This window comes from Lolium rigidum, chromosome 1 (assembly GCF_022539505.1).
Source record: "Lolium rigidum isolate FL_2022 chromosome 1, APGP_CSIRO_Lrig_0.1, whole genome shotgun sequence".
In the NCBI taxonomy this organism is placed as follows: Eukaryota; Viridiplantae; Streptophyta; class Magnoliopsida; order Poales; family Poaceae; genus Lolium; species Lolium rigidum.
The window spans coordinates 122,069,705-122,095,926 of record NC_061508.1 but is presented as its reverse complement, the minus strand read 5'-3'; the positions used below and the strand labels follow the sequence as shown (position 1 = coordinate 122,095,926).

Genomic DNA, 26,222 nt, shown 5'->3' with positions numbered 1-26,222 from the left:
CCACCGATAACGTGTCTTGCTGGGACAACAGCGCGTGCGCGTGCGATGGCTTTCATCCGACGGCCACGGAGCCGGAGGTTGCGGAGCGTCTTATCCCCCGGGGGGATTGGATCATTTTCCAAAAGGAAACGTTCGGACACAACAGGTGGGCCGGCCGTGTGGTAAACGATGATTAGTCCTTGCTTGCATTCATGAAGTTTGTTAACCAGTTCACAAGGACAAGCATATGGCGCGGGGTCAAGTCAATGGTACAGTAATTTCATCGTCTATCTTTTTTTTTTTTTTGAACACAAGAGGGGTCAAGAGACCCCGGTGGAGCATTTATATAACAGCAAGTGGCAGGTACAAATTGCAGGAAAGCCCCTTAACATCTACTGCCCTGAGCAACCTAACATTTGAAGAAGGGACCCTCCACTTTACACAAAACACCCTGGAAGAGAAAAAGAAAAAGCAATCGAGGACACTGGTGTCTCTGCCACAGAACGCCGGCGAACTCAAGGCGTTGCCGCCGAGTTTCAAGCGCAAGGAGCTCGAACGCTCATCTCCGGCGAGATCCAACCCCTGGCTACCGTTGGAAGGACGGGGACGAACCACTTGTCCTTCCGCCAGCGTCGAGCTCCAGCAGTTGGTCTTCAGGGCCTCCGCCATGGAGGTTGATAACATTGGGCCACCATCTTGGCCGAGGATCGCGGCGAGGAAATTCGTCACCGCGTGTTGCGCGCGAGGAAGATCTGCTCCGGGACGCCACTTCCCAGATCCAGCAAGAGGATCTTCATTTGGACGCCCCTCCACATCTCCACCACCACGGTGGCCAGACAGAGGGGAAACCAAGATGAAAACACTCAGATCTGAAGAGTAGCAAGTGAGCTTTATTGTTGAGGATGTCGGTGTTCTGACGCCGCTCGTCTCCGGCTCCGACCGCCGGAGCACCACGAGCAGCAGCAGCATCACCGCCGGCAGCAGAGAGCAGCTCCAGCTCCACCGCCACCTCCTCAGAACGGGCATAACGCCAAATCCACAAGGGTAAACCGAAAATCTGCAAAGAACTACACCTAAACTAGCCCTAGCTACTCCGGTGCACCACCTCAACCAACTCCGGCCGGCTAATCCGGCGGAGTGGCCTTGGATCGGCCCGGCGATGAGGAAGAGAAGACCAGGGAACTGTAGCAGGGGGAGAGAAGGAAAGGGGGGGAATGAAGCGGTGAGGTTTAATATTTCATCGTCTATCAATCAAGATGATTAAAGTGACACGGCGCGTGAAAGGCACGCCCATTTACTACTCATTTTACACGGCTTCTAGTTAGTGGTGTATGATGATGGAGGAGCAGATGCCAAAGCTTGTTCAAAGAAAAAAGTACACCTCTCGAATTACTACTGTACAAGAAACCAAACAACAAATGGAGTTTAACGGACAGCTGAAAAGTGTTTCTGTACAAAACCTGCTCTAAACTCGGCCGCCGAAAAGCGGATTAACGGCGGCGACAAGGACATGTTCCTAATCTTTTTGTCTGGCAAAGCAAGTTCCTAATTTCAGTGTACTTTTTATCAGGTCAAAAAGCCACGTCAAACACGCCCGCCAAGTGGCAGCGGGCACGCCCCGCCTTCGCACGCCTGTTCCTGTTCCGCGGCCTTGACGTCGCCGGCGACCTTCGTCGAGCCCTTACCGGGCGCGTCGGCCTCGCCACGCCTCGTGGAGCCCCACGCCGAGAACGTTAACGAGCGCGCCAAGAACGACGGCATGTTGGGCCACCGGCCGGACTGGCCGAGCCGGACGCTCCTCCCGCCGGCGCGGCCGCCCTCTCGGAACGCCGTGAGGCTCCTCGTGCGCCGCAGCTTCCCCGCCGCGACGACCTCCTGCAGGACGTGCTCGGGCAGTCTCAGCGTGTACCGATCCGCGCTCTCCGCGGGCGGCGCGAGCGAGTGTCCCGTGGTGTGCGAGCGCGGGAACTGCGCGGGAGTCCGGCCGGACTTGCTCCGCAGCGCGCGCTTCACGCTGCCGATCCGCACCAGCTCGGCCGCCTCCTCCCGCCTGATCCTCTCCTCCTCCGTCTCCTCGGCATCGACGATCACCACCATCACCTGCTCCGGCGGCGCCGTGGGAGTTTCCTGCGGCGGCAACGGCGCCGTCGCAGCTAGGAGATCCTGCTCCGGGGTCGTCGACGCAGCAGCAGCACTGCCGGCCGTCGCCGGAACCTCGGCGTCGGCAAGAAGGTTCGCGCGGCAGACGGGGCAGGTGACGTGCGACGCGAGCCAGGCGTCCACGCAGTCCGCGTGGAACGCGTGAGAGCACTTGGTCAGGAGACGGAGGATATCGTCGTCCTCGAACTCGCTGAGGCACACGGCGCACTCGAGCTCGCCCTTGCCGGCCTTGTGCGCCTTGACGTCGGCGTAAGCCATCGTCGGGAACGCCTCCAGCGTGGCCGGGTCCAGCCCCCTCATCCTCCTCGACCGCGCGGCGGCCGAGGCGTTGAGGAACATGATCCCGCCCGGCCTGGCGCCGGCGCCGAGGTGCTCGCCGGGCCCGCCGAGCGGACCCCCCGCGCAGCGGCGGATGTAGATCGAGAAGAAGCCGAGGAAGAAGAAGGCGGTGACGAGCACGACGATGATGACCGCCATGGACGGGTTGAAGTTCTGCGGGTAGCTCGGTCCCCGGCCTGAGCCGCCCTGCGCCGCCGCGATGTCGGACGCCGCAGCGACGAGTACGACGAGTACGACGAGGACGAGAAAGGAGCTGCAGCCATTACCGCGGCCACCCTTCCGGGCCATCGATGGTGGTTTTCTTCGATTCTCCTTTTGGGTGAGAGTATTAACGGAGGCGGCCGGCGGGAAACTGCAGAGTAACGAGTGTGTTCATATTCATACGTGGGAGGGAAGAGATAAAGGACACCCCGCGGTGATGAGCTGAGCAAATGAGCTGCAATGCCTGGCAAAGAATCCTTAAATCCACCGTAAAAAGTGTCCCGTACGAGAGATATCCAGTGCTCCTATGAGAGGTGATGCTCGTAGGTAAATAATGACCTTTTGAAAAGGTTGACATAAAATCAATATTGTGTCTTGTTTCTTGAGGATCAATTCGTAGATCATGCTAATATCCATGTGAGATAAACAAAAATATCTTCATCGTATTTTTCAGCTGTATAGACACTTACATCAATAGGTATATATTCTTCACACATCATAGAGCCGACCGTAAAAGACGTAAACTAGTACATAGTAGATCATCTATACAGGAAAAAAAATTCTTACGATTGAAAACCTATCATTACTCCTCCATAACCAAAGCTACCTTATAATTGTAAGCTCTCTCATCCAGATAAAATATCGAGTACTTATGATCGATTTTATGTAATCAATTGCCAAATATTTGCACTGTTTAATTGTCTCTGACATAACACACCTTTTGTATTGCCATGCGAGTTGCTTTTACGAGATTGACCTTGGTAAGGATTACTTTTTGAGGTTGGTGTAGATACCGCATAATTTTTTTAAAACTTATTCACATATAAACGAGAAATAGAAAGTATGTGGTTTTATTCTATATATTTTTATCAAGGCATCTCCAGCTGCCTAACGCAAACGGGTCATGACTTCCCGTTTTAGTCCGCGAGGACATGAGTACAAGAAAACCCAAGCCCGGTGGCCCAACGCAAACAAAGCGAGGCGCATGGACCGAACCATTTGGGTTTGGGAATGCATCGAGGCATACAACGCTCGTGTCCCCCTCTGCTCCTCAGGGGACCTGCTCTCTAGTGGCACACAAGCCACTTGACACCCAAATCGCACTCCTCTCTACACTACAACCCTATTGCGACGCCATCGCCTGCCCCTCCATTCGCCATTTAGGCGCTATCAATGTGGGTCGTTGCTCGCCGGAGGCTAGTCCTGCTACCAGCGTCCTTGTGCACACCTCCTGGCATATGAACATGTCAAGTTTGCCGCTCATCGCCTAGGATCCGTCCACCAATAGCGACACCTAGGACCTGTTGGTCCATTTGCGCGACCGAGTTTGAGGTACAAATCTGGACCTGTTTGGCCATTTGTGTCGGCATGCATAGATAGTGGATAGTGACACATATATGGCCATTGTACATAGAAGGACATGAGGAAGTTGGTCGAGTTTTTCTACAAGCACTACATCGAGACATCATCGAACGATGAGTCAGACACGGTAAATCCGAAGTGATGATAACCACTGCCACCCTCATCCATGAGCACAAGGAGAGCCAGTCTGCACAGGGGTTCCACGAGGCTAGGCAGGAGAAACATCAAGCACAGTCGAGAAGCTAGTCACTAATGGCTCTATAGAGACTACTTCCATTCTACAAATCCAATCTACCTGAAGCACATATTACATCGCAGCTATCGGGTGTCAAGAAAGTTGCGTTCTTGACTATTTTATAAGTCGTGAGGGAGTATGACTCGTACTTCAGATGCAAGGCTGATGCCGACGGTAAGCCTGGCTTCACTTCATTCCAAAATATCCCGCGGCTATTCGCATGCTTACATATGGAGTTGTCGATGCTCTTGTTGATGAGTATTTGCGAATGAGCGAGACCACATGACTTGACTCGGCTATAAGTTCTACAAAGCCGTGATTGCGGTTCGGTGATGTGTTACATGAGAGAGACAAATGTTGCAGACACTGCCCCGCTGTTGTCGATCAACGAGGTAAGGGGGTTTTCGGGGATGATTGTAAGCATAGATTGCATACATTTAGAGTGGAAGAACTATCATTTTGAATGGCAGGGGCAATATAGCGGGCATACAAAGGGATGTACTGTCATTCTTGAGGCTATTGCATCACACAAACTATGGATCCGGCACTCTTTCTTTGGCATGGCAGGTTCTCATAAAGATATCAAGATATTCAAGCCCTCTCAGGTATCTGATGGCATCTATCCTAACTAGTCCACACTCGTGAAGCCAAACCGTGTGCAGATGGAAAAAAGATGAGGTTTGCTTGCAGAAAGGATGTGAAGGGTATTTGGTGTGCTCCAATCTCGGTGAGCTATTGTTTGGTGCCCTCCTAAAACATGAAGCATTGAGACCATGTGGGAGGTGATAACTGAGTTGAGGATGAGCGTGATGAAGGCCGCCTTGACCAAGTGTGAAAATTTCAGGGTGATTTGGTTGCGCCGCAGCCTGCGCCAGCAACGTTTGAGTAGTTCCTCCATGTGTATCATGAGATCCTTGATCCCTACACTCACAATCGATTTCAACCAGATTCGATTGAGCATCAGTTGGCATTGGCGGGAAACCAGTAGCCATATCCTTTTATTTGTTTTCGTGTAAACTATATTGTTGAGTTGGTAGACTACATTGATTGCGAACTATGTTATTTATTTGAATGTACTTGTTTAAATTAGTTTGGTTGCTATTGTTTTCCATTTTATATTAGCCACTTGGGAGAAAATGAGGAAAAGATCTTGGCAGACCAAAATGCCTCTAGCTGCTGCATCTACCCGACCCAAATAGACATGTGAGTGACATGGATAATTTAATATCCATGATCCAACCAAAATCTACCAAAGCAAACACTTTTAATATGTGAATCGTGCTGCTAGAGATTCCTTAGAGAGAGCTGGCTTGATGAACGATGGGATCGCGCCGCCACGGCAGCTGAGGCCTCGCTGGTTTGCACACATTTTTTTTTTGCATCACCCCCCTACTGCACCATCATATTTCACTTTGATTATTTATATTGTGCTAATTAACGATAGCAAATGCAAGTTTAATTGGAAAGCGGTTTGTAGAACAAATTTTTTTTTGAGGTATGGGCATCTTACACCTTGAGAAATTTGCGAGAGTTCTTTGTTTGCGGTGGCCTAGGTTCGAATGGCGCGACCTAAAGAAGCTATGTATCGGTATGGGTTCTCCTTGTGATGATGTTGATATGGATCTATTCTATGCGGCCTCCACCATGACCATTGGTAATGGGAAAATCGCCCCCTTTTGGGATTCTTTTTGGCTCAATGGGAGGAAGCCCAAGGATATTTCCCCGCTCATCTATGAGGCCTCCACAAGAAAGAAATGGAAAATCAACCACGCCTTGCTCAACAATGGTTGTATTGCAAAAACTAGGATGGACATAAGCTTGAGCGTGCAACACATTCATGAATACATCCTGCTTTGGGTGCAACTAAATGACATCCACCTAAACGACGAGGGCAATGACGACATCTCTTGGAACCTCACACCTAATGGGCAGTACTCCACGACCTCGGCATACAATGCACAATTCTTGTCTACCACTCACACGACCATGAACAAGTTGGTTTGGAAAGCTTGAGCGCCTCCAAAGATCAATTTTTCCATGGTTGGCTATCTGAAATAAGATTTGGATGGCGGGCCGTCTTGGGAGGAGAGGGTGAAACAATTGCAGGCTTTGCCCGCTTTCCAAGCAAACAAAAGAGACGACGTCTCACCTATTCTCCCATTATTGTTTCTCCACAAGGCTTTGGATTATGGTAAAGTATTGGATTGGTATCTCCTCCATCCAAACCCATGCAAACCCATGCGTGGATGGTCAACCTCTCACTCAAATTTTGGTGGACTATGATGACTTGTAGGGCTTCCCCAAATCGAAAGGTAATGACTTCTCTCACTATGCTTGTGACTTGGACAATTTGGAAGGAGTGGAACCCAAGGGTATTCAACAACAAAGCCGTGCCTTCTACTATTATTCTTGAGATTATTAAGAACAAGGTTAAACTTTGCATTGCCGCGGGGCTAAACATTTGAGTTTTGTAACAACGGGAGAGTAATCCCTTGGAAACAACATTTTTTCTTGTTCGTTTGTTTTCTCTTGTCAAGACACTCCTACTTAATTAATGAATGGTAGCAAATCTTTTGCCACCTTATTAAAAAATACTGTGCTAATTACATATATCTATAATATACTATATATTAAAGTTGAACCCTTTTGCTTGCATGAGAGTGATTTACATTTATGCACTGTAGATGTTCCATGTGGCCTTATGCTATGATGCATTAACTACATCTTCCTTTCAAACAGAAAAAACTACCTACATCTGCAACATCATTTTTTACGTATACACCGTTTTTACGTCACTTTTCTTAAACTACTTGGCAGTAATTTCTTGACACACCTTTATGACCATAATTTATAGACCGTACATTTTTAGCTCCTTTTTTTTTAAAAAAAGTTACTTGACAGTAATCTTTTGGCACAATTTTCTGATCTTAATCTTTGACGCAAATTGATTTAATACACATTTTCGTCCGTAACTTTCCGACGGTAGTTAGCCTACTTCGACGGTGGTATTTTCTCAAATCATTTAATTACTCGATGGTCACTTTCGGTAGTTACCCTACGAAAAGTCTTCGAGATTGCCTACTTTTATGGCCGTAATTTACTATCGGCTATTAGTCGTAAACTTTCCCTTAGAAAATAATTCTCTGACATAACTTTCCACTTGTAGCTTCCCTACGTTGTTTCTTTACTCTCACTCTTTCCGTCGAGCTGTAAATTTCGTGTGGTGCTACACACATCACAAAGTATACATGACATAATATATCATGCAACCAGTGTATACATATATACTCCGTACCGGTGTGAATGTATATAACTCATAGTGCTTCACAGCATGTTCACTAGAGAGGTATCATTTTCTACCAATTAGCGGCTGCAACGTCGCCCTTTGCTGGAAAAAAAATATTTTTACGTTTCTCTCTTTTACTTTCGAGGGTAAATTTCGGAGATAACTTTCCGCCCATAAGTTTCTACTGGTATTTAGTCCACGGTACCTCCTCGATGATGAGAAACTCTCCAATGGCACTCCTTTGAACATTTTTTCCGTTTCTCTCTTTTTACTCTTCGACGGTAGTTTTTTAAGATAACTCCACGGCTGTAATGTCCCGCCGGTAGTTACCAGAAGGTACCTCCTCTAGGATGAGTAATTCTTTTGTAGTAATTCTTTAGCAGTGATCTTTTTTTCTTTTTTCTATTCTTTGACACATTTTTCGAGTTGTAGTTTCACCATGGTAACTTCGAAGGTGATTTGTCGGTTTCTTTGATGGTTATTTCTACACACATGATTTTGACATCCGCAGTGATTATTCGACATTAATCCTTCATCGGCGTGCCATTAGTTATTCCACGCAAATCATCAGTCCCAAATAGTAACTTCCCTATGGTAATTATTTAACAAAGGGTTTTCAAAGACACATATTTCTTCAGCGGTGGTATTTTACCGGTAATTTTTAAAGGTGCACAGGCAACAATCTTCATCGGTAAATTCCAAATGTGCACGAGCAACAATCTTTAGCAATAATTTACCGATGGTAATTCTCCATATGTAGTTACCTTCTTCAATAGTACATTCATGGATCTGCTATAAAAACTGCGACAAACAAAATACTCCACTATTTGTCTCACTAGTAGAAAACCTCTCATCCATCTAAGCCATTGGTACCGGTTCCCTTACGAACCGGTACCAATGGGGTCATCTATACCGGTTCAATGGCTCTGGCGGGCGAGGAGATTTGGTACCGGTTCGTGAGGAGCTTTCGTACCGGTTCGTGTTAGGAACCGGTACGAAAGGTCTTCGGCCAAAATTCAGACGCGTGGTGGGGCCCGGGCTGGACCTTTGGTACCGGTTCGTAACACGAACCGGTACCAAAGGATACCCAGCTATATCAAATCGCCCAGATCCCTTCCCGAGCCCCCTGGCTCTCATTTTTCTCTTCTTCCTCACACTCTAAATTTTTCTCCACCTCTCACACTCCAATAATCTTTATTTTTCTCCACCATTTTAACAAGATTAACGGCATACATCTATCCAAGGGTTAGCAATATCATCCTTCCATCCGGCGTTCCTAATTTAGCTCAGTTCTTTGGTAGCTTTAACTCGTACTATTTTTGTAGTGCAAGCAAGGTGTTCGATTAAATGCCTAAGTTAGTGATTTTATTTTTTTATATGCAATTTGAGCTGAAATTATGGTATTTTTTGTAGGTTTTAATTAGTATCATCCCCGTCCTTACCGCTGTCGATCGCCAGCGTCGTCCCGTAGCCGGCACGGTACCACCTCGGTGAGCCCCTCTTCTTTTATAAAAAACAATTAGTTTTATGTGATGAACTTGAATATTAATTAAGTTGGTCACTCATATATCCATGATGTTGTGTACTTAATGATTTTTGATATATATAAAATGCAGATGAGTCGACAATGGATGTACGGTGACCGGTGCCATCCCGAGTTCATTACTGGCATGCATTATTTTCTCAACGTGGCTGAGGCAAACAGGCGGTCGAATGGTTTCATGTATTGTCCATGTAGTTCCTGTAAGAATATGAAGAATTACTCTACCTCGAAGACCCTTCACGTCCACCTGCTGGAGAATGGTTTCATGCCCAGCTATAATTGTTGGACCAAGCACGGAGAAAGAGGGGTTATATTGGAAGACAACGAAGAAGAAGAGGATAGTGACAACTATCCCTTATTCACCGAAGACGGTGGTAGTAGAATGGGGGAAGACGAAGCTGAAGAAGAGCTCATTTTCGATGAGCCGATTTTTGATGACCCGGATGACGATTTGGGTCGGGCCATTCTTGATGCGAAGATGAACTGCGGAAATGAAAAGGAGAGGTTGAAGTTGGAGAAAATGTTAGAGGATCACAACAAACTGTTGTACCCAAATTGCGAAAATGGTCGGAAAAAGCTCGGGTACCACGCTGGAATTGCTTGCAGATGGAAGGCGAGAGAATGGTACTTCGACAAGGGATTTGAAAAGTTGCTGAAAATAATAAAGAAGATGCTTCCAGGGGAGAACGTGTTGCCCTCTAGCACGTACGAAGCAAAGAAGGTTGTCTCGCCCTCTAGGATTAGAGGTGCGGAAGATACATGCATGCATCAATGATCGCATCCTCTACCGCGGGAGTACGAGAATTTGAATGCATGCCCGGTATGTAGTGCATTGAGGTATAAGATCGAGGCGAGATGACCTCGGCGATGTTGAGGGTGAGTCCACCCCCGGGAAGAGGGTTCTCGCGAAGGTGATGTGGTATGCTCCTATAATACCACGGTTGAAACGTTTGTTCCGGAACAAAGAGCATGCCAAGTTGTTGCGATGGCACAAAGAGGACCGTAAGAAAGATGTGATGCTGAGACACCCCGCCGACGGGTCGCAGGTGGAGAAAAATCGACAGAGAGTTCAAGTCATTTTCGGATGACGCAAGGAACTTAAGATTTGGTCTAAGTACGGATGGCTTTAATCCTTTCGGGAGCAGAGCTCCGATCATAGCACTGGCCGGTGACTCTATGTATCTATAACCTTCCTCCTTGGTTGTGCATGAAGCGGAAGTTCATTATGATGCCAGTGCTCATCCAGGGCCCAAAGCAACCCGGCAACGACATTGATGTGTACCTGAGGCCATTGGTTGAAGAACTTTTAGAGTTGTGGCGTGACGAAGGTGTACCTGTGTGGGATGAGCATGAACAAAAGGAATTTAACCTACGAGCGTTGTTATTTGTAACCATCAATGATTGGCCTGCTCTTGGTAACATTTCAGGGCAGTCAAACAAGGGATACAATGCATGCACACACTGTTTAGGTGAGACTGATAGTAATTATTTGGGAAACAAGAATGTGTACCGGGGCATCGTCGATTTCTTCCAAAACAACATCACGTAAGAAAGAGAGGAAAGCATTTCGGAGGTGAGGCAGATAACCGAACGAAGCCTACCCGCCCTAATGGGGAAGTTATATATGATATGGTCAAGGATTTAAAAGTGATCTTTGGAAAGGGTCCCGGCGGACAATCTGTTCCGCATGATGTTGACGGACACGTACCCATGTGGAAGAAGAAGTCGATATTTTGGGAGCTACCCTACTGGAAATTCTTAGAGGTTCACTCGCAATCGACGTGATGCACGTGACGAAAAATCTTTGCGTGAACCTGCTAAACTTCTTGGGCGTGTATGGGAAGACAAAAGATACACCGGATGCACGGCGGGACCAGCAAAGTATCCACGAAGGAAACAACCTGAATCCAGAGAAGTATCAAGGTCCTGCCAGCTATGCTCTTACCAAAGAGGAGAAGGAGATCTTTTTTGAAGTCCTGAGTAGCATCAAGGTCCCGTCTGGCTTCTCGTCGAATATAAAGGGAATAATAAACATGTCGGAGAAAAAGTTTCAAAACCTAAAGTCTCATGAGCTGCCACGTGATTATGACACAATTACTTCCGGTTGCATTGAGGGGGCTTACGCAGGAAAATGTTCGAGTACCCATTGTGAAGCTATGTGCGTTCCTCAATGCAATTTCTCGGAAGGTGATCAATCCACTTACTCTACAAAATTTACGGAAGGATGTGGTCCAATGTCTAGTCGGCTTCGAGTTGGTGTTCCCACCATCCTTCTTCAATATTATGACACATCTCCTAGTTCACCTGGTCGAAGAGATTGGCGTTCTCGGTCCTGTATTTCTACACAACATGTTCCCCTTTGAGAGATTCATGGGAGTCTTAAAGAAGTACGTTCATAACCGTGCTAGGCCGGAAGGAAGCATCTCCAAGGGCTATGGAACGAGAGGAGGTCATTGAGTTTTGTGTTGACTTTATTCCTGACCTTAAGCCGATCGGTGTTCCTGAATCGCGCTATGAGGGGAGACTGCGTGGAAAAGGCACGCTAGGAAAGAAATCAGCAACGTGTATGGACGGACATTCTTTCACTCAAGCACACTACACAGTTCTACTTAATTCCATCTTGGTGGCTCCGTACAAAGAGGAACACAAGGAGATCTTACGCTCTAAATACCCGGAGCAACGTGAAGATTGGATTGATGGAGAACACATGAAGATTTTCGGCGGTTGGTTGCAAACACGTCTCATGAATGTCACCGATGACGAGCAGGCTGTACTTGTTGGCCAAGCAACCATCTTCTACTATATCTACTTTTCAAGGGTACGAGATTAATGGGAACACATTTTACACTTTCGCCCAAGACAAAAAGAGCACCAACCAAAACAGTGGTGTCCGCTTTGATGCAGAAGATGGAAATGGGAACAAGGTCACATATTATGGGTACATAGAGGAGATATGAGAACTTGACTATGGACCTAATTTCAAGGTCCCTTTGTTCCGGTGTAAATGGTTCAACCTGAAAGACGGGGTACGGGTAGACCCGCGATGCGGAATGACTACGGTGGATTTCAAGAATCTTGGGTACGACACCGAACCATTTGTCCTAGCCGGTGAAGTGGCTCAGGTTTTTTATGTGAAGGATATGTCTAGCAAACCGAAAAAAAGAAAAGAAAGGCAAGAGGACACATCATACGATGAGCCAAAGCGGCACATAGTTCTTTCGAGAAAAAGAAACATCGTGGGAGTAGAGGACAAGACAGACATGTTCGAGAAGATTATAATAAGTTTGACGATATTCCACCCTTCAAGGTAAAAATTGACCCAAGCATCATCTTAAACAATGAAGATTGTCCATGGTTGCGTCGCGATAAGAAGAAAGGGAAACGGGCGAAGAAAACTCGGAAGACTAGCTAGCTACATATAGGGATCATAACTTGTGTATCTCAATATGGAAATCACTTTTGTGTAATGATGTTACTCGTATGTAAGATATTAACAATGGAGATGGTTGGCTTGTTTTACTAGTTAAGTCACGGGCTTGCAGGGAAATTTTTCGAGGCGGAACTTCCGAATATGCCATATATAGGGCATGTGCACCAAGGGCATATTCGAGAAGTTCCGCCACGGAGATTTCCCAACCCTTTCCGCAACATTGTTAGAGGAGATGGAGTCTTCCACGGGCTTGCAGGAAAAAAATTCCGAGGCGGAACTTCCGAAGATGCCATAGGGCGTGTGCACCAAGGGCATCTTCGACAAGTTCCGCCACGGGAGATTTCCCAACCCTTTCCCCAACATTGTTAGAGGAGATGGAGTCTTCCACGGGCTTGCTGGGAAATTTTTCCGAGGCGGAACTTCCGAAGATGCCATAGGGCGTGTGCACCAAGGGCATCTTCGACAAGTTCCGCCACGGGAGATTTCCCAACCCTTTCCCCAACATTGTTAGAGGAGATGGAGTCTTCCACGGGCTTGCGGGGAAATTTTTCGAGGCGGAACTTCCGAAGATGCCATAGGGCGTGTGCACCAAGGGCATCTTCGACAAGTTCCGCCACGGGAGATTTCCCAACCCTTTCCTCCATCCATGGTGATGAAACTCTCCATCCATGTTGGCTTGTTGAGCTGCTTCCCATGGTCTATCGATGCTCCTTTTATAGGCGAGAGCGTCCTTATCCTGCCGACAGCTTTAGTACCGGTTGCAGACACGAACCGGTACTAAAGGTTACCCACGCGTCCTTATCCTGCCGACAGCTTTAGTACCGGTTGCAGACACGAACCGGTACTAAAGGTTACCCACGCGTCCTTATCCCACCGACAGGGCGTCGTGCGCTACATACTTTATCTCATCGAGCAGGGCGTCCTTATCCCGCCGACAGCTTTAGTACCGGTTGCACCCACCAACCGGTACTAAAGGTTACCCACGCGTCCTTATCCCACCGACGGGCGTCGTGCGCTACATACTATATCTCATCGAGCAGGGCGTCCTTATCCTGCCGACAGCTTTAGTACCGGTTGCACCCACCAACCGGTACTAAAGGTTTGCCTCGATCTGTCTTCCCGCCTATTTTCTTCCCGCGCTTTCCACCGGTTCCCGCCTCTGTCTTCCCGCCATTTTTTCATTATATATATGTAGGCTTGGCCACCATTTACATATCACATCTAGACTCATATCTCGCAAACCTCATCATTCTCTCCCATGGCTTCCATCGCATCTCTAACCCCCGGGAGGCGGAGGCGCTTTGCGCCTCGAACTACCCCTGCCCGCCGGGCTACCGCGTCCCGACCGGCTGGTTGCTAAGCGTCGGAGGCGTACCGGTCCCTCCGGTCCCTCTAGGTGTGGCGCGCGAGATGGCCATCACGAACCACTACTACTTCGAGCTCACGCCAGAGCAGCGGAGGAATCCCGAGTGGCATCCCGACTACAGCCCGACTTGGGAAAGCTTCTTCATCAATCGGCGTGAGAGGGCGCTTGCCAGGCACGAGGAGGGCGGCCCGCCTCCTCCGAACTTCAACGAGGCCGGCCGTCGGCTGTGGTGGCGCGGCCGGACTCTCCAGGGCGTCATGGCCTACCGTGGCCCCCGCCTGCGCTACCCTCAATCCCAGCCCACGCATGCTCTCCCGCCGAGGTTCGACTACCGCGACCCCGATGCCAGCGACGATGATGACGGCGACTACGACGACTACGATGGCGAGTACTATAGGGCTAGGCACGAGTATGACCGAATGACTCCAACGAGTCAAATCTGGCCATGTATCTTAATTTTCAGTTGAGCTATGTAATTTTAATTCGAGTTCAATCGTAATAAAATTTTATTCCCGCCCTTTCTTTCTCGCCTTTTTTCTCGCACGCGCGGCGTCGTGGCGGGAAAGTTTCCCGCGCGGCGTCGTGGCGGGAAATTTTCCCGCGCGGACGATGTCGTGGCGGGAGTAAAGAAAACAAATATAAAAGAAATATAAAAGAAAAGGAAAGAAAAGAAATAGAAAAGTAAAAGAAAAGCAATAGAAAATAATAAAAAGAAAAGAAATAGAAAAGAAAAGAAAAAGAAATAGAAAAGTAAAACAGAAACAGAAAAGTAAAAAAGAAACAGAAAAGAAAAAAAGAAATAGAAAAGAAAAGGAAAGAAAAGAAATAGAAAAGAAAAAGAAAAGAAAAGCAATAGAAAATAATAAAAATAAAAGAAATAGAAAATAAAAGAAAAAGAAACATAAAAGTAAAAAGAAACAGAAAAGTAAAAAAGAAACAGAAAAGAAAAAAAGAAATAGAAAAGAAAAGGAAAGAAAAGAAATAGAAAAGAAATAGAAAAGCAAAAGAAAACAATAAAAAGAAAAGAAATAGAAAATAAAAGAAAAAGAAACAGAAAAGTAAAAAGAAATAGAAAAGTAAAAAAGAAACAGAAAAGAAAAAAAGAAATAGAAAAGAAAAGGAAAGAAAAGAAATAGAAAAGCAATAGAAAATAATAAAAAGAAAAGAAATAGAAAATAAAAGAAAAAGAAACAGAAAAGTAAAAAGAAACAGAAAAGTAAAAAAGAAACAGAAAAGAAAAAAATAAATAGAAAAGAAACAGCAAAAGAAAAGATAACATAAAAAGAAAAACAAAAAAAAACATTTGGTACCGGTTGGTGCCACCAACCGGTACGAAAGGTCTTTCGGGCACCAACCGGTACCAAAGGTCCCTCCCCTAGTTTTCACTTAGGCGCGCGACGAAAAACTTCCCCAATTTCACAAATCCCCCGCTCGACGCTGCCGTGCCGCCGTTCGCACCCACGCCGCGCCGCCATCCGAGCCACGCCGCGCCGCCATCCGAGCCACGCCGCGCCGTCCGCAGCCACGCGGTCGCCGTCGCCGCGCCCCGCAGGTAAGTCCGCCGCTCCCTCCCCGGCCTTCTTCCCTCCCCCGCTCGCACGCGCGCTCGCACTGTCCGGCGTCGGCGCCGCCGACGTCGCCTTACCACGCCCCGCCGTGCCCCGACGTCGCCTCACCACGCCCCGCCGTTCCCCGACGCTCGCAGACGCCCACGCCGACGACGCCAAGCCGCACTCTGCGGCTTCGTCGACACCACCCTTAGGGTGTTCGACGAAATGCCGCAGACGCCCACGCCCATGCCGCTGCCGCTGCCGCTGCCGTGCCCTGCCCCTGCCGCTGCCGTGCCGCTGCCCTGCCCGTGAGCCGTGAAGCTGCCCTGCCGTGCCCTGCCCCTGCCGCTGCCCTGCCCGTGCGCCGTGCCGCTGCCCTGCCGTGCCCTGCCGTGCCGCTGCCCTGTCGCTGCCGTGCCGCTGCCATGCTCTATACCATTTCAACACAAGACAACAACATTTGGGTATATGTGAGTGTATGGCCAATTTGCAAATTTGAGCAAAGGCCATACTTTCTTGGTTTGAATTATTAAAACACAACCCTATACCATTTCAACACAAGACAACACCATTTGGGTCAAAGAAAATCAAAGAAAAAGGGAAGAAAGTGAAAAAACCTAAGTGACATATGCTAATGGTCAAATCTGCCAAAAATAATATGATGCCTACTTTGAGCCCCTTTGGTTAACTATTTCTAAACTAAACTTGCTAATCTTTTTGCCCAGATCAATAGTACTCATAAAAGTGAACAACTTGGTTAAAGTCAACCTTGCTGATTCAAAGTCAAAATCTTAATATAAGCATGCAAAGTGGCAACTTTGAAACAAATTTTAGATTTCCCCAAATTTTGGAATATTCACAAACCGCTGCGACATAGAGAGAAGAGCGAGAGGAGGAGCGCCGAGTGTTAGGGTTAGGGTCTGTAGCGGTGCCGAGTCCGTGGCGGTGCCGCCGTGTCATAGAGAGAAGAGCGAGAGGAGGAGCGCCGAGTGTTAGGGTTAGGGTGCCGTAGCGGTGCCGAGTCCGTGGCGGTGCCGCCGCGACATAGAGAGAAGAGCGAGAGGAGGAGCGCCGAGTGTTAGGGTTAGGGTCGAGAAATCTGTTAGGGTTTTCTTGCTTTCTTCATTTCAATTTGTTATTCATCTAGAAATCTGTTATATGATCATTACATGAGGAATGAAATACAATTGCTTTCTTAATTTTGTAGTGACATTGAGGTATGGAGGACGGCACCTTCGTCCGAGATGAGGAGGGGGAAGAAGCGGTGCAGCAATTGATCTATGAGAGTGCCCGTGGTCCGGAACCCGACGATGGAGATGACAATGATTTCCAAGACTTTCTGAATGATTTCGGCGAGGGACTTGAGTCTCGAACAAATTAGAAGAGACAACGAAGTGTCCATCACAAACTCCGGCGAGGTGTATATCTATGTATCAATTAGTCTATATGTTCATCCCTAGATGCATTCATTTATTTGTATTGCACTTATTAACGAATAATTTTTTCTTTTAGCCTTCTAGATCATCGAGCAAGTCTGTTAGATCAAAACGAGGCCCGACGCGGGTGCTAAAGGGCGAGGGCAGGTTAGCCCTCACGGCATTCAAGGATAATGGTGAACCAGTGGAGCCCAAGGAGTTTTGCCGCAAATTTACAAGTCAATCCGGAGTTATTGTTAGGGACCATGTACCGATCAGCATTCAAGAGTGGCATAAGCCGAAGAACCCGGAGAGTGGTGCTAGTTATGTCAACGACAAGTTGAAAAAATTTCTTTGGGACACGCTATCGACAAAGTTCAGCCTACCGGAAGACATGACGGAAGGCCGGAAGAATAAAGTCAAGGAATGGACATGGAAGAAGATGGCCATACAATTCCGGACCTTCAAGAAAAATTTATGGGACAAATATAAGAATGAAGATCCGAGTATTCGATGATAATCTAGTGAAGATAAAAGATCACTCGGGCCGCATTTAAGGAGTATAAGCAATCGTCTACTTTTGTGTCCCGATCGAAGAAAAATACCGAAAATGCTGCAAAGAAGAAACTTCCGCATCAGTTGGGGTCAGGTGGCTACAAGAGTGCCATTCCGAAGTGGACGGCGTTTGAGAATAAACTGATTGATCATGGAATCACTCCACGAGACATGGGACCGGCCCGAACGGTCCAAGTTCGGTTGTTCGCTCATGGGGCGGGGTTGGACCCAAAGACAGGGGCTGATCGTTGCGAAGGGAAAATGGAAGGAAAAAATTGAGGCAATTGTACCGAAGCTTGTAGATGCAATTGAAAAGGTCGGAAAGGGAGAGTACATTCCCGATCGAGAGAATGACGAGCCGACACTCGCTGCGGGGAACCCCGAACATGTTGGACGGTACGAGCTCGCCCAGGTCTCACCATGAAGGAAGCGTGGCCGGACAGCGCCGACACTTATAGAAGCCGTTCGCGAAAGAAGAAGAAGGACGCCGACATTGTAACGGAGTTGTTATCTAGGGTGGAGGCTCTTGAGAGAAATCGAGAGGGCACCCGATCGGCCGCTTGTTTCTACAGGATCCACAAGCCGATGCTGCCCCATCTCAGCGAAGAAGCGGTGTCGGTTCCTCGCATCTTGACGGATGTGGAGGAAGCTACCCCGTGGATTATGTCACGGAGAAGACAGATTGCGAGCTACATATGTTAATCGGGACCGCGTCCGTTAAGGTGGCGGTCGGCTATGTGTACCCAAGTGAAGATGGAGCAATGCACCATCATATGCCCATTCCACCTGGTTGTGTTCGTGTCGGGGTGGATGAAGTTGTTTCGGGTTTTGAAAAAGTGGAGCTTGATATTCCTAGAGGTGAAGATGAGAGGACACCGGCCGATGTCAAGCACGGTTTCGCCCTATGGCCGAAGAAGTACGTCGTCCTTTTGCAAAGGCCACCGACTCCTACACATGAGCAGCAAATGCCATCGACTCCTGCTGGTGGCGATCCTGGTGAGCAGCCAAGTCCACACCTACCCGAGAGGGACCCCGGCGTGAGTCCACCATCTCGAGATCCTCCGCGTAAGACAGGCGTCCGTTAAGCGGAACGGTACGCCGCCTAGGAAGAAAGCTAGAAAGGAGAAACAACCGCCGCCTACCGAGAAGTTACCTTGGGAAAAAACTCCAGAGGAAAACGCGGAGGCCGTTCGGGCCGAGGTGAAGAAATTTTTGCACCGAAAGTGCCGGAGATACCTTTCGAGAAGACACTAGATCGGGAGAAAGTTGTGCGTACCGTTGACAATCTATATGACCCTGTACCATCGCCGCCATCTGACTATGTGCGTTCTATTGAAAGGTCGTATGACAAGATGATCGAGGCGACAAACCCCGTTCAATCGGGTATCAGGGAGATAAAAGGGATACACAGTGTCTACCAGCTCGGACAACAACCCGTTCAATCGGTCGCCCCTCTCAAGGTGTTTGACGGGAAGACCGTTCAAAGTTCTCGACAAGACGCAACTGATTACGCCTTAGCCGAACGAGCATATCAGTTTGTTCAAGGGAAAGATTTGGTCGAGAATCTCGGGAAGGTACCAACATGTATGCGTAACTTGCATTCGTGGTACCTTAAGGCCTCAAAGGAAGGGATCGAGACTATCATGGTGCGAGTTAGGGAAGAGCACTACTTCCGAGAGTATCGTGTGAACGTTGACTTCGCCGAACTCTTTCGGTTATACAATCTCCGGGCCCTCGACAAATCAATCATCAGTTGCTATTGTCCGTAAGTAATTTATTTATTTAATTTGAGAAGTCGTTCATTGTCCGCAGATTATAATCTTTTGTGCGCTATATTATGCAGATCGAAGATGCTCGAATGCAAAAGGGACGATATCACGGACATTGGGTTCATTGACCCGAACACAATGCATGTTAAAACCATAGAGAATCCCTCTATAACAAGGATACACCGCAGACTTTGCTAAGGTTTTTGAAGCGACAACGTGACAAAAAGCTAATACTTTGGCCTTACAACTTCGAGTGAGTCTTACTTGTCTTATAACACATTATATTTTGCTCACCGTATGTCAAAATTTTAACTAATGACTTATGTATATGACACTACATATTGAAACGTGCGTAGGTTTCACTTTATTCTTCTCGTCATCAATTTGGAAATTGGAGAAGTTGAAGTCTTGGACTCACTAAGCAAAAAAAAGATCTATACTTGTCTTGTTTTTTAATGCTCAGAAGGTAATTTTAATTCTTATCGGTTTGTTTCGTTAATTTCCTGCTTTGAACTAATTGATGACTCTTTTATGCATTTTCTTTTGTCGAGCAGCGTATGGCAAACTTTCATCAAGGAAGATACGTCCCGTGAATGGACACCGAAGCTGCGATGGCGTGCGAAAGTAAGTAGTACTACCTAGGTCCACACACCTTTTAATTATCATACTTGACTATTGTTTGATTGAATTATATTCTTGTAAAGAAATGCCCGCAACAACCTCCGGGAACCGATCTCTGTGGATTCTTCGTTTGCGAGTACATCCGCAGAATTATCAACGAGAGAACGAATAATGAAAGAAATAAAGAGGTACAAAAACAATCTTCACAAATTTGTTTTGTTATCATAAGTTGTGCTGAGTTTCGGTAATAGTTGTTTCATGTATTCATTTGTATCTTATTCTTTTATAGTTGGCAAGAAAGCGGAACAAGCTCTCAATCGATGACCGCTTCATAGCAATAGGCGAGGAATTGGCGGGATTTTTCCTTCGGGACGTCATACCACCACTCGCAGAGTTCCACTATGAATGAAGATGTACATGTTACATATATAGTTGACTCGAAGAGTACCACTATGCTACATGTAATAGACATATATAGAGTACGCCTCGGAGAGTACCACTATGCATGAAGATCGATCTTCATGCATAGTGCTACTTAATTTGCGATCTTATGCAATAACATGTGTGTTATATTATATGCACCAACTTGCTATGCATCATCTTGATCTTCATGTACTACCTAAACCCAAACGCGTTTCGGTGCATCGACGCGATATGAAACAAACCGATATCCCTAAACCCCTCCAAAAACCCTAAAAAACCAATTCTCGCCGCGGCGAAGATTTGGGCAAATTCCCTGCCGCGGGGGAACCTTTGGTACCGGTTCGTATTACCAACCGGTACCAAAGATCCTTAGCCCTGAGCTCTCCTGGTGGCCCACGTGGAGGCCCCTTTTATACCGGTTTGTAAGCAACCAGTACGAAAGGGTGGGGGGCTTTAGTGCCGGATAATTAATACCGGTTGCTCAACCGGTACTAAAGCCCCTCTGGAACCGGTATTGATGAGAGATTTTCTACTAGTGTCTCCTCTTCTATTCGAAAATGATATTAATAGCTTTTGTTAATCGCCTCACGATCGCCTTACGAGAATACATTACTTTCTTCCACAACTATTTAAAAAAACAAATATTACTATTTTTTTATTAATTCCCTCATGATAACCCTACCGGCACGGCGTGTCGCCGTGCCAATGCTTCCTAGTATAAATAACGACCGTCGACCAAACCAGTGGTACTTAGTGGATTGGAGATAATGAGCCGGCGGCGATGACTGATGACAAACTACACGACCTTTGCGTGGGCATGAAAGAACGGCGACGTCCACTGTTTTGAGCGGGCCAGATCCGTGCAGGGTCAAAGCCGACAGCTGAGGAAAGAAACGAAAATTCGGATGGTGTGGTGCGTTTTCTTCGCCGGGGTCCGTCACGCCTGTGACCGGGCAGCGCGATGCGCTGATCGCGGCTGTGTACCGAGATATCTACCGTTGGTGTGTTGACCTGGTACTGGTAGTAGTAGGTGCTTTTCATCGAGCTGAACAAGAACCTGCCATGCACGGATGTGTCTAGCTGAACAGCGATTGCCGTAGTAATTTGCTGACTAGTACGTACTGCCAGTCTGCAACTGCTACTTATATTTTTCAAAACCAACTAGCACGACAGAAAGTGATTGCTGTTTGATGCTTGCTTGCCACATCACCAACGTCCAGCGTGTCACTGTATATGAGTTGCGAGGGCTCGGAAAGCCAGCCTTTTTTTCTTCGTTCAGGAAGCGTTTTTCGTTGAAACTATTAGGTCGGCATGCACAAAGCTCGCTTCTACTCCGTAGAAACGAGAAACACCAACGAGACTTCTTACTTAGGAACAAACAATTTGCAACCAAAGTACCAAACCAGCGGCGGTGGGAGCTCCCCGTTCGTTGTCCACCAAACCATACGAGTTGGTTTGCTTGGTTGCTTCAGAGTTCAGATAAGGTCCGGGACTTTCCGAGGTTCAGCAAAGGCTGCACCGATGCACTGGTATTTTCTTAATTTTTGTAAAAGTTCAAAAGGATTTTCCGAAGACTGAACAGAACACGTAATGTTCGAAAATTAAAAAAAAACTACATGTACACCCGGAACTCTTTACTTCAACTTGTGTGAACGAATATATGCCTCAAAATTAGAGAGACACTATCAGACATCTTCCTTTTTCTAAATGGGTATTAAACTATTTTTTGCTGTATGTTTTACTGTATCATGTTAATATAGACAAAAGATACACTAGGCATCCTGTCACAAGAATCATGTAGTGTGGCCTTCCCAATGTTGAACTGCCTGAAGAGGAAAAGCATATATAATGTTAAGACGCAAAATTATACTGAACCAAACTGCAAAAGGAAATAAAAGCTAGATAAGCAACAAAAGCTTTGCAACAAAAAAAAAACAGCACATGTGTCTCTCTAACAATAGCGGAGGATGCTGCAGTTCATCTACACTCTAGCTAGGAATGCAAGTGGGTCGGCACATTGGGCCACCTTACTTAGTTAAATCATGTTACTTCCAAAAAAAAAATTCTCTGGTAGATGCTTCCAACAGAATTGTTAGTTCATTTTATACGCGTGCTTGAATTTTTCTCAAGGCAAATGAACTAGGATGGACTGGTAAAATTACTTTTAAACTCGACTGGTAAATGGATTTATCCCACTCGCATCCGTAGCTCTAGCAGAGTCACCAAGTTCATAAGACATTGGTCATGGTCGTCACTCATCAGGACAAGTTGTGAAATAAACGAGTTTAATGGAACGTGATACATAACATATGCATATGCTGATAAAAGGAATATGACATGTAACCAGACAAAAATAATTGTCATGTAACTCCATTTATATGATGATAGTAAATTCTGAAGAACAAACTGCTTACCAATAATAAGATACCTATTTCTAAGGTTCCATTCATAATCCCAATGGACACTGTTGCATCTGACTGTCCAATAAGACCAGCCAAAGGAGGCTTCCCCGAAGACCTCCAATTGAGCTTTTCCAAATAATTGGTATTGAGCTTGTGAAGCGTTTGCCACGTTCCATTCGTTTACCCACTCTCCTGAATAATGACATAGCAAGTATTTGTAAAGAGTAGATAAACTAAGTAACCAGTACGTAAACTAAGAAACCCCTTCCGTTTAATGATACATAAAACCAAATGACATGTATGGATTATTTTAAAGTAGATATAAGATGTATTACATATAAAAGAACAATTAAAATTTACATTGCAGAACCTACCGATGAAAACAAGAGGTCCACTTGCACTATTCAAAGCCTGCACTTGAGGCAGTCTGTTCTTGTAAACGACCCGTATGTTCTCTGTTGCATTAAGCTTCTCATAATAAGGATCAAACAGATTGTAGTAATGCAAGTCCACAACAGTGTTAGTTGGACCCAGATCAGCCTGATAAAGCTCCATTGGGTCTGCATTTCCGATCCTCTGGCAGAATATAACATAAGCTGTCTCTGAATAACTTCGTACAATTTTGTATCCTCTTTTGTAATATGAAACTAGAATGTCTAGTGGGACTCCTCCTGCGGAAGGCTCATTCAGAAGCTCAATACCTAGGAGAGAGGGATTGTCTGCATACCTGCAGATAAAGACACAATGCGTCCTGTAAAACTGAGAAAGTAATGATAGGTGGAATCTAGTTGTTAATGTTATAAAAATGTCAGTGACTCAAAAAACACGGCTCTTTACTTTCATGCATCTCCTGATTAGTGAACAGATCATACATTGTTAACGTATGTTTGAAGTTGCCTTTTGCATATTATTCTAGTGACCAAGAGTGCATACTGGTGAAAGGGATAAATCCAGGACGTGTGGGTCTATCACTGCTCATTGTCCACCGCCTTTTTATTTGTAAGATCTGTCAAGCATGAAAGAAATAAATCCTTCACAATATTGAGAATGAGAACTCAAAGTCTTTTTCCAACTTGCTGATGCACCTTATGTTACAAATGGACGCATCAAGAAATATTTCGTGTACACAAAGAAAAAATGTCTCCTATAACAAAGAAGAAAAAAGAGTGAAACAGTTCTGTTACCTTTGAGCTAAAAAATTAATGACATCCAATGATTTTTGTATGTTAGCCTCTGAAGGCCAATCTACTGAACCATCCCTGCTAGCACTGTGTTCCATTCCGTTTTGAGATCCAGGAGCCGCATGAAGATCGATGATGCACTTTAAACCAAAAATCCTGATCCAAAAATCAGACCCACCATACAATGCAGTCTCAAAACCATAAAAAGCAGGATAACTATTTGCACAAAAATCAAGAACAGTTCAGAGGCTAGACCTACTGTGCCCAGTGGAATGCTCTATCAAGGTTATCGAGGGAGCCACCGACAAATGGAGCAGGTGGATCAGGATCATATGCAATCCACCATCCAACTGGAATCCTGACTGCATTTATTTTGCTTTGTGACAGGAGATGGAAATCTTTTACAGTAACAAAGTTCTTTCGGTGTTCCTGTAAATTGTGTAATACAGCAAATTAGCAGAGCATGCCAAGACACATGGGATAGAAACTCTGCCCTACAAACTGGGGAGGAGATGACACAGCTCTGAAACTATGAAACTTACCGTCAACACAGATTTTGCCTGCACAGGTCCATACCCATTAGCAAGCTGGTAATCTCCATGCAAGTAGTTGGCAACTATTGTCATTTCAAATGTTGCCATGTCATCGCCCCATCCTGGTTGGGAACGATAATTCGAAGTAAGCTGATTATTGTTTGTGACCTGAACAATGGAGTATATGTCAACTATCCTGGTGGAAATGCTGATGCTTAAGCTGATTTGTTTCATTTCATAAAAGGAATCTGATGAGAGTGCATGACTGCTGACATCTCAAGATTGTATTGAGAGCACAATCAATACCTGCAAATAGCTCCCATTTAAAAGTTTGATATGAAGCAACGAATTATTCCTTTCAAGAAAAAATGTTTCCGAGTCTCCTGGTGAATCTGTAGTTGCTGAGATTACATCATCATTACTTCTTGTTAAGAACTGGCCGCTTAAGCTCCGGAATTGAAATTCACTATCAGAAACTCTCCACAGCTGATAATAACGCCAAGACAAATGCAATTAGGATCAAACTAACATATGAATAAATTTAGTCTTTACCTAGTCTCCACTATAAAATATTATTTGTTTCAATTGTGTTTCTTTACCCTCGAATATGATAATTATTTGTCAACTATGAAGACTAAAAGACAGCTGCGGAACACAATGAATGGAAAAAAAGTAGTGAACTTGTTCAGTTTACTGAAGTGTAGTTTCTGCCACTGAGAAACTCACATTCACATACAAATTACAACTCTCTCATGTGCACACTGTGAAGCGATATTTTTTCCATAACCTGTGTAGAAACAGTTTTTTTTTCTCTTGAGTCCTCAGGTACTATACAATGGTCCTTAAACTTTGTGGCAGTCCTAAATTAACTAGGGCTTCCTGAGTCACGGAGTGACTTAAAGAGCTGATGAACTTCAAGACTGTAGACCATGAATGAAATAGTGCCCTAATAGTGTTGAAAAAAATGCTACTTTGTGTGCAGTTTTTACCTTAACTCTTTAGAAAATAAAATGGCGACTTTCAAAAACCAATGAAGGCCTAAATATTGATGCAATGCTGTTTTGTCCAAAGATATCCAAAATAACGAATAGAAAAGTATTCAGCTTCCTGTATAGGCACCAAATATTTGTATTATCAACTCACTTTCCTATTTCTAAAAACACTTTCCATAGATAGTTCACCTTGAAAGTCTCCCAAGATGAAGCAACATCCTGATCCACAGCCACGCTCCCGCCACCGCCACCAGCTGCACTCACGTACTTCTGGAGAGCAACAGACTTGAGCTGCACCTGCGTGCCATCCTGAAGCAAGGCAGTCGCCACACCACATGAGAAGAAATCAAAACACGCAGCAGGTGTACAAAGCATGAGCTCCGATTGAGAACGAGAGACAACCCACCAGCATGTCCCCATTTGGGATGCCATCAAACAGGGAAGGCTTGATCCACCCCTCCACGACCAGCCAGCCTCCCAGGTTCACCGCCCTGACCTTGGTGAAGTCGTTGTCTGTAAAGATAAGCGCGAACCATAAGTGCTACCATGACGGCAAGAACAACCGCATCGGGGTGAATTCGGACCTGATGACGAGTGCGACAGCTGGAGCACGCAAAGTAAACCAAAGATCAGGACAGCAGTGTGCGGGAGGCCCATGTCGGCAATGCATCGAACAGATGCTGCGCGCAAGGAGCGGGGCAGAGGAGGAGGAGGAGGAGGAGGAGGAGCTTGTATAGGGCGAAAGGGACGGGAGATTCCAAGCCCACCGGTGGCAGGAACCGAGTGGGGTGTGGCATGGCATGGCTGGGGAGTCAGGGAATCTCGGCTTTTGCGCGGTGCTATTTTATACCTTCCTTATCGCCAAGTTCATCCCAAGGAA

General features: G+C 46.2%; 2 protein-coding genes across 2 annotated transcripts; both read right to left on the bottom strand.

Annotated features, from left to right (window-relative positions):
• Positions 1–1,408: 1,408 nt before the first annotated feature.
• Positions 1,409–2,766, bottom strand: LOC124651172 (E3 ubiquitin-protein ligase ATL6-like). The gene has a single exon (XM_047190308.1). It carries the CDS (start codon positions 2,764–2,766, stop codon positions 1,564–1,566), a length of 1,203 nt encoding a protein of 400 aa, XP_047046264.1. The 3' UTR covers positions 1,409–1,563.
• Positions 2,767–21,865: 19,099 nt separating this feature from the next.
• LOC124681472 (probable glucan 1,3-beta-glucosidase A) lies at positions 21,866–26,031 on the bottom strand. The gene is made up of 10 exons (XM_047216388.1): positions 25,927–26,031; positions 25,749–25,855; positions 25,532–25,651; positions 24,657–24,836; positions 24,360–24,518; positions 24,077–24,246; positions 23,821–23,973; positions 23,011–23,363; positions 22,649–22,828; positions 21,866–22,060 (listed from the first exon to the last, which is right to left on the bottom strand). The coding sequence occupies exons 1-10, from the start codon at positions 25,997–25,999 to the stop codon at positions 21,981–21,983; spliced, it is 1,575 nt and encodes a 524-aa protein (XP_047072344.1). The 5' UTR covers positions 26,000–26,031; the 3' UTR covers positions 21,866–21,980.
• Positions 26,032–26,222: the final 191 nt, after the last annotated feature.

What these genes read in the sequence shown, in the direction of transcription:
- LOC124651172 (XM_047190308.1), bottom strand. Translation starts at nt 2,766, where the DNA reads ATGGCCCGGAAGGGTGGCCGCGGTAATGGCTGCAGCTCCTTTCTCGTC.
- LOC124681472 (XM_047216388.1), bottom strand. Translation starts at nt 25,999, where the DNA reads ATGGGCCTCCCGCACACTGCTGTCCTGATCTTTGGTTTACTTTGCGTG. An exon ending in CATCTTGGGAGACTTTCAAG is followed by an intron (nt 24,837 to 25,531) that starts GTGAACTATCTA and finishes CGTTATTATCAG; the next exon opens with CTGTGGAGAGTTTCTGATAG. An exon ending in TGGACCTCTTGTTTTCATCG is followed by an intron (nt 22,829 to 23,010) that starts GTAGGTTCTGCA and finishes GTCATTATTCAG; the next exon opens with GAGAGTGGGTAAACGAATGG.